The sequence below is a fragment of the Leptonotus elevatus genome, chromosome 10, assembly GCF_054856555.1.
Source record: "Leptonotus elevatus isolate MCC_2025b chromosome 10, RoL_Lele_1.0, whole genome shotgun sequence".
Classification (NCBI taxonomy): domain Eukaryota; kingdom Metazoa; phylum Chordata; class Actinopteri; order Syngnathiformes; family Syngnathidae; genus Leptonotus; species Leptonotus elevatus.
This window is the reverse complement of record NC_141248.1, coordinates 8,687,369-8,701,873: the sequence shown is the minus strand read 5'-3', so window position 1 is coordinate 8,701,873 and position 14,505 is coordinate 8,687,369. Positions and strand designations below refer to the sequence as shown.

General features: G+C 36.6%; 1 protein-coding gene across 15 annotated transcripts in view; it reads left to right on the top strand.

Annotated features, from left to right (window-relative positions):
- foxp1b (forkhead box P1b) overlaps positions 1–14,505 on the top strand; it is a 188,372-nt gene that overhangs the window by 150,443 nt on the left and 23,424 nt on the right. For all 15 annotated transcript variants that reach the window (XR_015096313.1, XM_086087384.1, XM_086087381.1 and 12 more), the window contains 2 exons: positions 3,068–3,242; positions 11,065–11,172. Coding sequence is in view for 14 of the 15 variants with exons in the window: in XM_086087384.1 (XP_085943510.1) it covers positions 3,068–3,242; positions 11,065–11,172 (283 nt within the window). In the remaining variant the exon portion in view is untranslated. The remainder of the gene's footprint in view (positions 1–3,067; positions 3,243–11,064; positions 11,173–14,505) is intronic.

The following is a 14,505-nucleotide window of genomic DNA, read 5'->3' as shown; positions in this document are numbered from 1 at the left end:
TGTTTTGCCTGTCATGGCCGTGCACTTCGATTAGAAGTCAGCAAGGCGTTGAAGAAAATAAGGGAAAACACATGCAAGCAGAATAAGAGCGAGCGAGCGCGTGGAAATATTTGAATGAGGAAAGACACTCCTTGGAACGTGGAAAGGTTATTGATATGTCCTGCAATCATTTCCTGCTCTTTGATATGCAAACGATCTAGTGTGAATTTAGAGCAATCCTATCAGACTCATTTCACACTTCTTAGCCCTTGCGTCTCTCTGGAGTCCTCCGCCTCATTAGGCCAATGTTCTCCATTACCAGCATAATTAAAATCTTTAGTAGCTTATCAAATTAAAAATATTTTTGCTGATCGGACTGAGATCTTCACCTCACATTTATTTTCCACAACAGGAATAAATTAAGACGAAGCATTTTGCATACAATACATTACAATTTGGTGCTTGAAAGGAGCACTTGTGATATCTATAGAGCTGGTGATGAGAAACGGGGAGGGGGATTTGGAGACTATAAACTCAAGTAGATAAGCATGTGCAAATCATCTTTCATTTAACACTGCTCATTTTCAGAATAGCTTTAATTAATTGTAATGTTAAGTGAGTGGCGCTTTTTTTTTTTTTGACGCACACCACATCAGCAAGGACTTCTTTCACTATGCTTTAAACATGTGGATTACTTCACTATACTATACATTTTATCACATCTACATTTTTCTTTTCTTTTTTTTTTTCTTTTTTTCTTTTTCTTTTTTAAATTGGCTGCACAAAAGGCCACAGAGTTCAAACACACAGGAGGTTTGGTTTAAAATGACGTTAGTGCAGTAACCAAATTTGTCACCTCCCTAAGTCATTTATTTTTCTCCAAAAAACACAAAAAAAATGAACCAAATACTGATTATATAATATAATTATTACGAGTGTCAAGCAATTAAAATTTTTAATAGAAAGTGGAAAAAATTATTAAACTAATAGAAATATGGCTGCTTCTTCTAGACATTGATACAGTAATTTCATAAAACAGTGTTTCCCCGTTTTCTGGTGGGGTTAGGTTCCCAAAAAATACTCGCAGTAAATGAAATCCGTGAAGTAGTTAGCTTTATGTTTTACATTTATTATAAATGTTTTAAGGCTCTAAAACCCCTCACCACACAGTTTATACACCTTTCTCATTGAGGCATTTACATTTTCTCACATTTCTCTTGTTAAAAATTCTCAATGTTCAAACCATGAATTTTAGGAAATAGGTTCATTACTCCAAAAAAAAAAATGCATGCAAAATTGCACCCCAAAAAAATTGGAGAAACATTGAGGCCGCAAAAAGTGAACCGCGTTATTGCGAGGGAACACTGTAATTCATAAAATTGTGTTAAAATTAAAAAGAGGTACTGACCTGTAAAAAACGAGTTTGATATTGATTTGTGTTGTGGTTATTATCTGCCACTAGATGGCATAATTTCATTTGTAAGACATTGGTGACAGTTCAATGCATTTTATTCATATTAAAGAGCTATCTAATATTTAACATTAAGTAACTTGTGAAATTATGTAAAATACAACTTGACCCCAATCTCCAAAAATATATGCATTATTATTAATTGTATTACTGCTAAATTTTGGCGTGGATGTGACTGCTGCCTTGCGACTAGAATTCCCCCAGTACAGGCTTTCCAAGTAAGGGGCGGTCATTAATCGTGCATTAAAAAAAATGGTGGCGTTAAAGGAACTTTAAATTAAATTAATTTAAATTAATTTTGTTACCCCTAATAATTATTAATAATTTAATTTCAGGCGTAGAATTGGATGGTCCTATTCAACTAAGGATTTAGCCGATTTTAGCAGAGGTGGCCAGAATCATGAGGAAATATTAAAGTCAAAACATGACTTAGGCCAGGGGTGTCAAAACTACGGCCTGGGGGCCATTTGCAGCCCACCATCCATTTTGCAGCAGCGTGTGGCATATACTGAAAATTACATTTGACATGAACCGCATGGGTAGTTAAAAAAATTATAATAATAAAAATGGTTGAGTTGGGTAGAGTGAGAAAGGAGGCTGTCAAGATAATAGGCGCCACTACTCCTGCAGAGCTTTTTTAGATATGCAAAGAATTGGTGGCTGTTCAATGCAGTAGTGGATCTAGTTTAGTGGGATATAGGGCTGAAGCCACCACAAAATCTTGAAAAATATTCAACTATTTGCCTTCTCACCTTAAACAAAAAGCTTTTATGTAGCAGTTTTCAAATAAAATTAGGGAGAAACTATAAGAACATATATCATTGCTTGATTGATTGATTTCAGTGTATTGAATAAATTAACGTCAAACAATTTCAAAGTGGCCCTTGCATCCTTCAATTTTTCTGTATGTGGGCCTCAAATGAAAAAGTTAAGTAGGTGACAAAATGCTATAGATGGCCACAAAAACAGTACCAAAAAAAATACTCAAAAACTGGATTATACCTTCTTACCCAAACTTCTGACCCCCCAGGTTTCAGGTTTGCTGTCAAGCCCATGCAGAACACACACGCACGCACACACACTGCAGATGTGTTGTCAACACACCAACAATGTCATCTGTCTTCAAGGGATTTATTTTTTCAAAGAGCTGGGCTAGCTGCAGTGTGCTTGACTTGTTAAATTAGGTTTAAGTCTTCTGTGTCAATTGGAGGCGGTGCAGAGCTTTAAGTATTTTGCACATTAATGCGCTTTTGAGAATATTACCCCAGGGTCCTGTTTCTCAAAGAGGCAGCGGGGGGGGGGGGGGGGTTCTAGTGTCGCTGCTGTAAACTTATTGTTGTGTGCGCACGACACAAGATGATGGCCATTATTCAGATTTCATGCCTTGTCTGAATGTTAATTATTTTACTCTGGGCATGAAATTTGCGTGAGTACAAGGGATTTGTGTACACAAACATTATCCAGATGACAGGAGAATTGAGGAGGGGGTTGGAAGTACTTGCTTGAGATTCTAATTAATACGCGGTTTTGTTTACAGACAAATGATTTAATTAAATAGCGAAGACGAGAGTTGGATTAGCTGCTAATTGATTTTATGATCCAATTTGTTTGTTCCAGGCATGATTCCTGCAGAGCTGCAACAGCTCTGGAAGGAGGTAACAAACGCTCATGTGAAGGAGGAGCACAACGGCCATCGGGGCCTCGATCTGTCCTCCCCGGCACCGCCAAAGAACCCTCTCCACAACCAGCATACCCCCCACAATGGGCAGTACATGAGTCACAAGCGAGAAGTGTAAGCCTCTACCTTTTTTGTCTGCCTTTAGGAAAATTATTTGCATACATTTACCAAGAGCTGGTGGAAACGTTTGATTTTGACTGACATAATCAGAAAGATATTAATTGACTTTGCTTGTATTAGTGTACGACTGCAGTGCATCATACTAAGTTGTTTTTAGTGTTTTTGTTACATGGGGCAATATTAGGGGTGACAGGCGATTCAAATTTGTAATAGTAATTAATCACATGACTTCAATTGTAAGCATAAAAGTGGGAAAAAAATTAAACTAATATAGTTTGGCTGTATCTTTCAGTCATTGATGGAATAATTTCATAATAATTCATAAAATTGAGTTAAGATTAAAAAGATGTATTGTACTGTGAAAAACGAGTGTGATATTGATTTGTGTTGAGGTCATTATCTGCCACTAGATGGCACAAATGCATTTGTAAGACGTTGGTGACAGCTCAGTGCATTTTTTTTCATATTAAGAGCTATCTAATCTTTAATATGAAGTGACTTGTGAAATTCTGCACATTTTTTAAATTGTCATATACAACTTGGCCCCAGTCTCCACAAATATATGCATTATTATTATTACATTTTTTACTGCTAAATTTTGACGTGGATGTGTCTGCTGCATTGCGACTGGAATTCCCCCAGTACAGGCTTTCCAAGTAAGGGGCAGTCATTAATCACGCATAAAAAAAAATGTGTGCCATTAAAGGAACTTTAAATTAACTCAAAATGAACACACTCATTTTGACTCCCTTAGGCAATACATTCGGACAACCTCTTGTATCATGTGTAAAAGTAGAAATCTTTGATATTGTCCTATTAGAATTTACGTGCGTACGTATGTATGTGCCTAATGTATTTGTCCAATGTACATACATCATCTATTCAATTTACAAATACTGATTGTTTGATCTAATCTTTACGTGACCGTGTGGTCGGTGAATGTATATCTCACAGTGAGTCCTCATCAGTGAGGACACATTGGCAATGTCGGCGATGTCATCTAATGTACTTTCTTACATTTTTCTCATTAAGTCACATATTCCGTGGTCTCCACAAATTCCAATGTCCCCACAGGCATTGCAGTGTTTTTAATTAATTTATATTTCATTTAATATTTCAGTAGTGTTAATGAGGGGGTCAAGCCTGCCTTTCTGTCATTCAAATTGCCTTTACTTGACAACATTACAACACATTAACAATGTCTTTAAAGGTGAAACACACACTGTTCTTTCGTTTTGGTATCAACCTGATTAACCAGATTGTTTTGGTCTCAAAAACAAGCTGCTATAAACTGAAAAAAGTTAGTGTTAACATATTTTCCCATTCAAATGAGATCATCCACGTGTTTCTGCCGTAAGGAAAGAAGTAATTTGGCATCTTACACATTTGCTTGTTTTCTTGCACCAACTCCTGATCTTTGAACTGCTCGCGAGAAGCCTCCAGGCACCATGAGCTCACTTCATAACATCTGACTGACTGATCAAAACCAATGCGTCATTAAGAAAACCATGTCGAAAAAAACAACAACATATTTAACACTTTGGAGGTGAGAAGCAGCATATCTGTAAGTGGGACAGGCTGCTTGTAGGGAGTGGTTTTTATTTCTTTTTTTAAAGCAGCTGTCTTTTCAAGTTTGGATTTTCAGTTTACATTCCCCCAGCCCAACCACAAGTTTTTATACTGTAGAGAATAATCAGATCCACGTCCTTCCAGTGTTTCATCGAGTGTGTGTGTGTGTTTGTGTGCACGTGCGCCTGTGTTGTTGAAGCAATGTGTAGGGGCTGATATTAACTCACTCACTCCATCACACATGGTCACAAGTGAGCAAACAAGGTGAGCGTCAGTGGCAGAAAAAACACAGGCCCCACGGATCATGGAAGAAGACGTAGCATGTGAGCTGGCAAGCGCTGACTGTCAGAGATTAAAGAAGATGTCAGCAGCAGTTTAGTACGAAAGCTTAGGTGAGGACAGAATTCTCAGATGGAATATTCTCAGACTAGCAATGTTGTCATAGTATCTTACATCTGTCAGAAACAGGTGACTCTCTTTGACTGAAAGGTATCGTGGATGGCATATACAATACAAAATAAGCAAATTAGCATAATTGTGATTTAATTAACTCATTCACTCCCAGCCATTTTCACTGAAGCAACCCCCTCCGCTCCCGGCTGTTTTTCTGCATTTTGACTGATTTTGCAAGGTCCACAGAATATTATGTTCTATTGCTATGAAAACATGGAACCAATTAAAATAAAGATTAGAGTCTCTTCTTTAATAAGGAAAAAAAAAGTAAATTTCTATCTTTTTCCGTTTTGCAGCAATTAGCATTTGAATATAGCTGAGTTTCATCATTATTCACAAACCTGTTGAAAATACTGGCAAAAAGAGCTTGTTGCAACATGGCCCTGGCTGATCTCTTATACTCTGCTGCCACCTGCTGGCCATTTTTTTAATAACAACCATTGCTTTAAGCAACCTCTTCATGTCAGAAGTTGCATCAAAGCCTTCTGTATGCTCTACCATTAAAAAAAATAAACATAAAAGACGTATAAACATGTTTTTGGGAGTGCATGACAAAATATTAAAACACGTTTTGGGGTTTGAATGAGCTACGAAAATACTACTAAACGACAACAGCTCAATTTGATCAGATTTGAAAAAGTTCATAGAGCATCTTTGAGAAAATGCTTGCCTAATATATAGACATAAGTATTTGAAAAATCTGTCTTAAGAAACTGGCCCGGGAGTAGTAAACAGAGTGCATCCACTCATCTTGCCAATGCTGAACTAAATGAACTTTTAATTGATGTGGTTTTGCAAGTCCTTTTGTCAGGCTACAGAAACACGCCTCTCTTCTGATGGACCTGTTTTCCCGCCCGGCTTCAGATTGGTTTACAGCGGGCCCTAAGTACCATGTAGTTAGTTTCATGTGTCATATAAAATCTGGCCAGGCACGACGACGCCTGCAACTAAAACCTTAAGTGCATCCACAGGAATCACTCATCGGCTTTGCACTTCCGTCTTAAGGAAGGAGGAGAAATTCAATCACTGCCGTCTTGACACACCAAAGCCGCGGCACGTGCTAATGCTGAGTTGTCTTGAAGAATTCTCCGCAAACAGACTCTGAACAGCATCCCACATAAAATGGCTCACTCTCAACTCATTCAACCTGTGTCAGTGTTTGCGATGCACTGATTTAAATATCCTGGTGAGGCTGATCATTTTTATTAGCTGATTTGTTTATTTAAATGACATGACTCTGATAAATATCTGACACAAATTCCTTATAATACACTTGCAAGTGTTTTTTGTTTTTGTTTTTTTGCAGAGCAGTTTAGCTAATTAATCATTTCATTTAAGGAGAAACTTTCTAATTTTGACGTGCATGCTTTGCTGGTTAATTTCTGGGACCGGAAAAAAGGTTTTATCAAACAAAAATACAATATAATAACTATATATAATCACCCATTTTTCATTAAATTCACATTGTGCGCAGTAACAAACTGTATTTTGTTGTCTCCAAAATGGGGCAATTTTAACCGCAAATACGTTTTAAGTATTTCTGAGTGTCTTATATGGTCTTTTTAGCAAGCTAAATTAAAACATATATATTGTATATATATATATATATATATAAAAATACGTTTTTGTTTTTTTTTAAAGATAAGGTCTATTGTTATGTAATTTTGAGAATATATTGTGCAGACCTTAAAAGTCAAAATCAAAACTCAGAACTGTGTTGTGAAAACAACCAAATAACAATTCTGATATTATGAATATTTTATAATCTATTAATATACGTTTAAACTAATCGACCACTCCTCCCGGCTGACATATTTTCTGTGATTTTTTGTCTAATTGTCTCTCTAGAGTGCAGACACTTATTTGCCTGCTATTGCATGTGGTTCCAGCCAGACATCTATGAAGTGTACTAGCAATTAGCATGGCTTCTCCTTCTTTTGTCATCATACCTTTGTGAGGACAATACATGTCAGAAGTGTAGTTTATTCACCACCATGGACGCAGTGATTACTAACTTAAAAGTGACTCCGCAATGTGTTTAGCTTCAGCTAGCTACTGCTGCGGCATACGCAGCAGCGAGCTTGCCTTGACCTCCGACTACTTGCAGAATGGGATGTAAGCGGCGTTGCTCCACTTACACACGTGTGTCCAGTAGGGCTGGGTATCGATTCTAGTTTCTTCAATCGATTCGATTTCGATTCACAAGAGTGCAGTTCGATTCGATTTCGATTTTTCAGGATTCCATTCAATTCATTTCAGTTCAATCTGAAATCGATTATTTATGGAACATCAATTATTTTTAAATGTCAAGCACATGATAACAACTCCACAAATATTAAGTTCCAAAGTCAATTTTGCTGAGGCCATAACTGGGCAAATGATTTAGTTTATTAATTCAAGTAACACGTTATAATTATTGCAGTGTTACACAAACATTGACATCAGCAAGGATGAGATGAAAATATTTTCATAATTCAAATTTAATAACTGTAAATATAAACTTCAAATATTCTGAATTGTCTTAAAGTGCAATAAGTCAGATCTTTCATTAATGTAAGAAAATACTTTTAAATTCATATGAACAGTAAAAAAAAAAAAAAACCTGTAACATTAATTTATGGGAAAAATAGATATTTAAATAATCGATTCATGGTTTTATGAATTGATATTGGGTTCGAAAAGGAAAATCGTTTTAATATCAATTATTTGATTTTTTAAACCCAGCCCTAGTATCCAGCCCAGCAAAGCTTTTTTGGGATCGTCTCCACCATTCAAGACCCTGATTTTAATTTTTGCTGTTCAATGTGTTTTGATGAGGCGTAATGTCTATATTTATATACAATTAACCAAAAAGGGTGCTCGCTCGCAAATAATTAAAACATCTATTTAAATTAAAACCATAGTAACGTCACCTAACCACACATTTTTAAGGTTAACGCTCAATATACTCAACTGAGCAAAGATCATCATCTGAATGTATGACTCAAAATTGAACAAAACAATAACGTGACTTAGACAGGGGAAAACCCCTTCTAACCACAATGATGAATCTTCCCAACCTGAAATATAGTCATCATCAACAAAAAATATACAAATATTAATAATAGACAGGATCAATACAAACATGCTCCAGCTATGTTAAAGATTCTTATCTGGAATAAAATATGAAGAAAGCAGCACATTCCACCCGTTTTTTATCCATCTCATGCGGCAACCATTTTGCCTCATGCTGTCGACTTGAAATGACATCACAGTTGCTCAGCGCTCAGGTAATGACCAATCACAACTCACCAGTTTTCTAAGTTTAGTCATGTAACGTCCGCAAGCTGAGCTAAGTTAAAAGCAAGTGGCAAAATGGCCGCCCCCTGAAACGGATAAAAACGGCTGGAATTTGCTAATTTTGCTAATTAATTCATATTCCACAACAGCCATTTTTCGGTTGACTTCCCCTTTAAATACACAATTAATGTGTGGGCGAAATAGAAAACTAGTGTTATAATGACAAGTGTATTCACTATAGATGCATACTTTTATAAATAGTAAATGGTGTTAGTAGTTACAGCACAATATTAGCGCATGGCCGGATGTCTTTGAAAGCGTCAGACTCGGTGAGAATTAGCAGCAGTGTGCACAATTGGGAAAGAAGAAGCACAGGTGGCAGCGATATAGGACAGTCCCCCAGGCTGTTGTAGCTGGAAGTGGTGTGGCTTGCATAGTGCTTGTTTCCATATGTCTTGTTTTCATGCTAGCCTCCCCACTGGAGCTAACATTCCTTCTACACCTCTTGACATATGGAAGATGTTGTAAAGTTACTTTTTCATAGATGTCCCTTCTATTGTGTTGCTTGCTGCTTGTGGTTGCCTGTCAGCCCCTGGTGACTTGGATTGGCGAGTACCAGATAGTCAATTGGTACCAGGTGGGAATGTTTACAGTTTGCGCTCGATCGGAAAAGTATCTGTCGCTTTTTGCATTGTGGCATATTCAGATTGACATGATGCAGAACACAAAAAGCCAAGGAATCCTCTTCTTCACTTTGTGCGTACATAAACAAATTTTAAATCTCTTTTTTCAGTTGGATTTGATTTTTTTTTTTTTATATTGTTCACAGTATCTGCAAACAGCTGTACTTTGTTTTTTGTTTATTGGAATGAAAGAAAAAAATTGTGACACTATATTATGCATGTTACTCTAAAAAATAACTCAGAAGATTTGTTAACTACACTGGATGTAATACTTTAGCGTGTATAGTTAGCTTTTATTATGTTTTGAGTTTTTTATTTTTTATTCAGTTAGTCTTAATAACTTTTCAGAGCGTTTTTTTTTTTTATTAGTGTTTTTTTTTATGCTTCATTTTAGTTTATCTTTTATTAATTTTAGTATTAGTTTTAGTTTGTTTTCTTTTTTCAAAACATTGTGTATTTTGTGTAGTAAAAAAAGTTATTATGAAAATTATTTAAAAACAACCATCCACAAATCAAATACAACTACTGCATAACAGTACACAAACACTGAAGCACATTATGTGCAATGCATAATCAGGGTTATTGTTGTTTTGGAATTTTCATTTTAGTTCGTTTTTAGTTTGTTTTGAGTTTTTTTTTTTTTTTTAGATGTAGTTTTAATTAGTTTTCAGTGCAGTTCTGTTAGTTGTTATTAGTTTTAGTTATTTAAAAAATGCTTAGTGTTAGTGTAGTTTTAGTTAGTATTAGTATGTATCGTATAGTATATATTAATTAGTATTAGTTTGCGTTCTAAAAAATTTATATTACTTGTGTGCAATATTTAATAAATAACGTGGTAAAATAAAAAAAAGTAACGCATTTCTTACCTAGCATTTCATTTTGGCTGAATTAAATGAAAAAGCAGCTGAGTCGAGTCAGTCAAGCACGCAAAATTCGGAGCGACATCATCTGAAAGTGCTTTTCTATTGGCTGCTGCTAGATGACATCACTTCTGTGTGACACACTTTCAAATATACTTATTCCGGTTAATATTGAAATAAATATACTTGAAATCACATTTAAAATCAACCCCAAAGACTCATCCATTAAATTAATTACCAAAGACTAAATTGAAAGACATTTTTGCTATAATTATAGTTTTGTTTTTTTTAAATAATTTTTGTTCTTATTTTATTTCATTAACAAAATATATATTTTTTTAATTTTAGTTTTATTTTTTTTGTTAATTTCCGTTAACTAAAATAAAATAATAAAAATAATGTGCATAATACAACTTCTGCAGTGAGATGCAACACAATCCTTTGACAAGTATTAAATCCGGTTGAACTGGTTATGATATTTTTTTATAAATGTTCAGATAATGGATGGATGGATGGATGGATGGATGGATGGATGGATGGATGGATGGATGGATGGATGAATGGCTATATTTTTGTCTTCATATATGAACCAAAAAAGGAGCACACTTGTTACCTAGCGTCACGTTTTGGACTGAATCAAGTGATAACAGCAAGGAAACCATCCGAGCCATAATCAACATAAAAGTTCTTAATCCTTGCTGAGGAGCGACGTCATCTGGCGGCGCTTTTCTATTGGCTGCCGCTAGATAATGTCGCTTCTAGGCGACACACAATTAAAGCACTACAACTCCCGATCAAAGACTCATTTATTAAATTAACTGACTGTTAGTTTTGTACATGTAAAGTGTAGTTTCAGTTCGTTTTCAAGTGCTAGACGTGAGCATATCACCTGCTTACAACAATGCCAATAATGACATGTTTGATCAACAAAAAAGTGAAGTTGCATATTTCCCTCTGAATTTTCTCCTTCAGATCCACAATAGAACACTGCCACCCCCACAGCCATCCTCTCTATGGTCACGGCGTTTGCAAGTGGCCCGGTTGCGAAGCGGTGTTCGATGACTTCCATTCATTCTTGAAGTAAGTCAAAGGCATCCTCCTCCATTTCCAAGTGCGTGTCCTCGCTTTGTCTCGATGACACGTTTTGTGACACCATCCACACAAACGCACTGCAACAAAAGCTAGTTGTTATTCCTGAGTGGCTGCCTGGGACAGTCCTCTCTTGACAAGGGTAGCGAGCCCGAGTCTCCCTTGGAGGACGCCATGGGCCTCTAATTCCTGTGATAAGTGCAGTTCCCATGGTGATGGCAGCATTTTTCCCAAACAAACAACCGTAGGATGTTTATCCGTAGCGGGCCACACTTTGGGCGCACTGCATGTTTGTCCTTGTCATTGGACCACGGGGATTTGTTGTTTGTCTTTGACTGCCTTCCTTGCCTGGTGCTTTATTTCGCTCCTTACATTTCTTCTTTTAAGGTTCCACAGTTTTTCTGCATTTAATTGTTGACCACGCCATCGCTGTGTTCTTTAGCCAGGTATTTAACCATGCGTGCTTGTAGCGCTTTATCTTAGACAGAAACACCTGCTTTGAAATTACAACTCGGGAACAGATTAGAGCTTGTTCAGCCAGGCGCAGGCCATTGTTGTTTTACATCACGATTCCCTGCCTGAGACCTCAGGTTTGCTTATCAACCTGGTGTGCAGTGCGCTCGTGTTAATCCAGCTCATAACAGCGCCATGGTTACGGAGAGGATGAAAACATCTGCCTTGTGGCAGCAGATCAATGGCTCACTGTCACCCCGGATTAGTCTCACGTTAAACAAGATATGACACAATTCCATTATCCAAAAACAAGCACTCGCACACTTTCCCCAACAGACGCAGGGCAAAAGGTGTCATGCGGGCCAGCCTGAGAGATGACTGGAACTTTGATGCTTTGTCAATATTTTGAATCCTCTTTTGATCGTTTGCATAAATCCACTCGTGGTGCAGCTTGCCTTTGAAGTGTTTCGTGACACAAGATTGTTTGCTAATAAATACAAAGTGTGCGGTGCGGTTTGAAAAAACAAAAATATAGCTTTGTATTTTCATGTGCTGTAAAATCCCATGAAAAAGATCCCAAATCGAGGGTGGGTATTGAGCGCTTAATAAGAAATGAAAAATGTTCACTTTCTTTAGTAGGGCTAGACCGATATGCATTTTTTTAGGCCGATACCAATTTTTGACAGAATAAAATACAGATTACAGATTAATCTGCCGATTATTTAAAAATATATATAATGCATAAAATTAACCACCCCCCAATTCCTTTTCAATGGGTGTCACTTACGTACAAACTTTTGCTATTAAGATTTTCTGCTTTGAATGACCAGTCCATAGCATGACCTTATCAACACATTTCATGACGGTATTGTATAGATTCATGTGTCAATAATAAAACATTCTTACTCTTACTACAACTGCTGTAAAGCATTAACCTTTTATTTTATATATTTTTATCTTGTCTTATTTTCACAAATCTTGGGATTGTATTTCATGACATGAAAAAAATCCTTGGATGTTTGCATCCTTGAATTTTGAGAAAATAAATTTAAATATCAACTTTAAATATAACTTCAAAGGACAATGGCAAAATAAAATGATAAGAAAGTGAAATAAGAATAGAATGAACTGAAATAATAGCAACTGAAAAAACAGTAAAAACAAATACTGACTGTTCATGTGCATTTCACTTTTAGCATTAGCGCTAGGCTAGCGATGTTTTAAAAATGAAGTATGTTTTGTATTTAAATATACAATAGATGCCGTAAAATTCTTAACGACGTGTGTTTAGTTTTACAGTTAACTCCAACTGAGGTGTCATGAAGCAGCTTAAAGGACGCTTGGGGGACAACAGAATAACCAGAATAACACAAGCTACACACTTGCTAGTTGCTAACGCTACACAAGGAAAATGGTGCATTCAGGGTACTTTCACAGCATTGGAAACTTTGGTTTTTGAGGTGAAAAATTATTTGCCATCTGACCCAATTGGCCGATTGTTTTGGCCAATGTTTGAAGGCCAATAATTGTCCAATTATAATCGGTCAGGCCCTACTGTTTAGAAATGTTATTTAGGTGTTGTAAAAATACAAATTCATTGTGTATTTCATACACAAAGCAACTCAATATGCTTGACCGACTGTAATTTAGCACAGCATTTAAGAGTAATTACAAACATACTTAGATATTCAAAAGCAAAGTAAAGAAATGAAAAACAGCTTACTAAAATGAGTTTAGGGTGCAATAACAAGATTTTGAAAAACATGATTTTAAATTAAGACCTTAATTGTAGGTATGGAAAAATAGCTTAGTTTTTAAACTGGGTTGAAAAGCATTTACATTGTATTGGTATTTTTATTCATTTATATTATTCACTCTGATAATGGGATAGCAGCTAATCGGGAGACTGTATTATACAGTACAGAGGGGAAAAAATTTATGTAATTGTAATAAACACATTTTGTTAAAATGTGTATTATAGCCAAACACACCCAAACAAAGGCATATATATTGGCTTTGGTTTGGGGGGGGCCTTGAAATCGTTCTCTCTTTATTGTATTCTGACATTGCCTCGCCCTTTGTTTACACAAGCGAAGGGAATAAAATCCTGGGCACACAGTAGAACTCTCCCTGACAATGTCTGTAAGTGCACTCTGCTTTGTTTTTACAAGTGTTTTTATCATGGCAACATCTTGTTTACTTTAGTTGCCTGCTCAAACTGCTTGGAACATGTTAAGAAAACATTTGGGGAGAGTCTCCACAAAGCCGCCTTTGTCTACCAGCAGGCCAGTGTGCGAGCAGCTCACCAAGGTGTTAACTCTCAAACCCTTAAGCGCTTCCACATGAAGCCGAGCAACTGATACTGTAGGCCTCTGAAAGGAATAAAAATAATAACAAAAAATGCATTCCGTGCACGAAAATGTCTCCTATGGATGGAATTGTTGAAACTTTACATGAAGACGTATCAGTGTGTGAGTGTTGAGTCAGCAGGACACACACCGCTAGGCAGACAGAAAGAAAGGTGAGGAGGACTCGAACGTCAAGCAGATTTCAGCTCCACATGCCAACAGCAACAACTAACATGGGTCTGAAATGTTGTTTTAAACTGTGTGTGTATTTATTCTGTTGAAAGAAAACATGACATGCCTACGTGTGCTATCTTGATAAACACAAAGCAGCAAATCCCCGTTCCTGTTTTTGTGCTCAACACACAGAGGTGTGTGTTAAGAGCTTGGTGGGCTTTTTTTTTTCTTTTTTCTTTTTGGGCAGTCGAGGACGGACGTTGTCCTGCCAGAGGTCAGAGCCAGTGAAACACTGCAGTGCCCTCTAGTGCTGCACTGTCTGCAAGCCCCAAAACACACCGTCTCAATC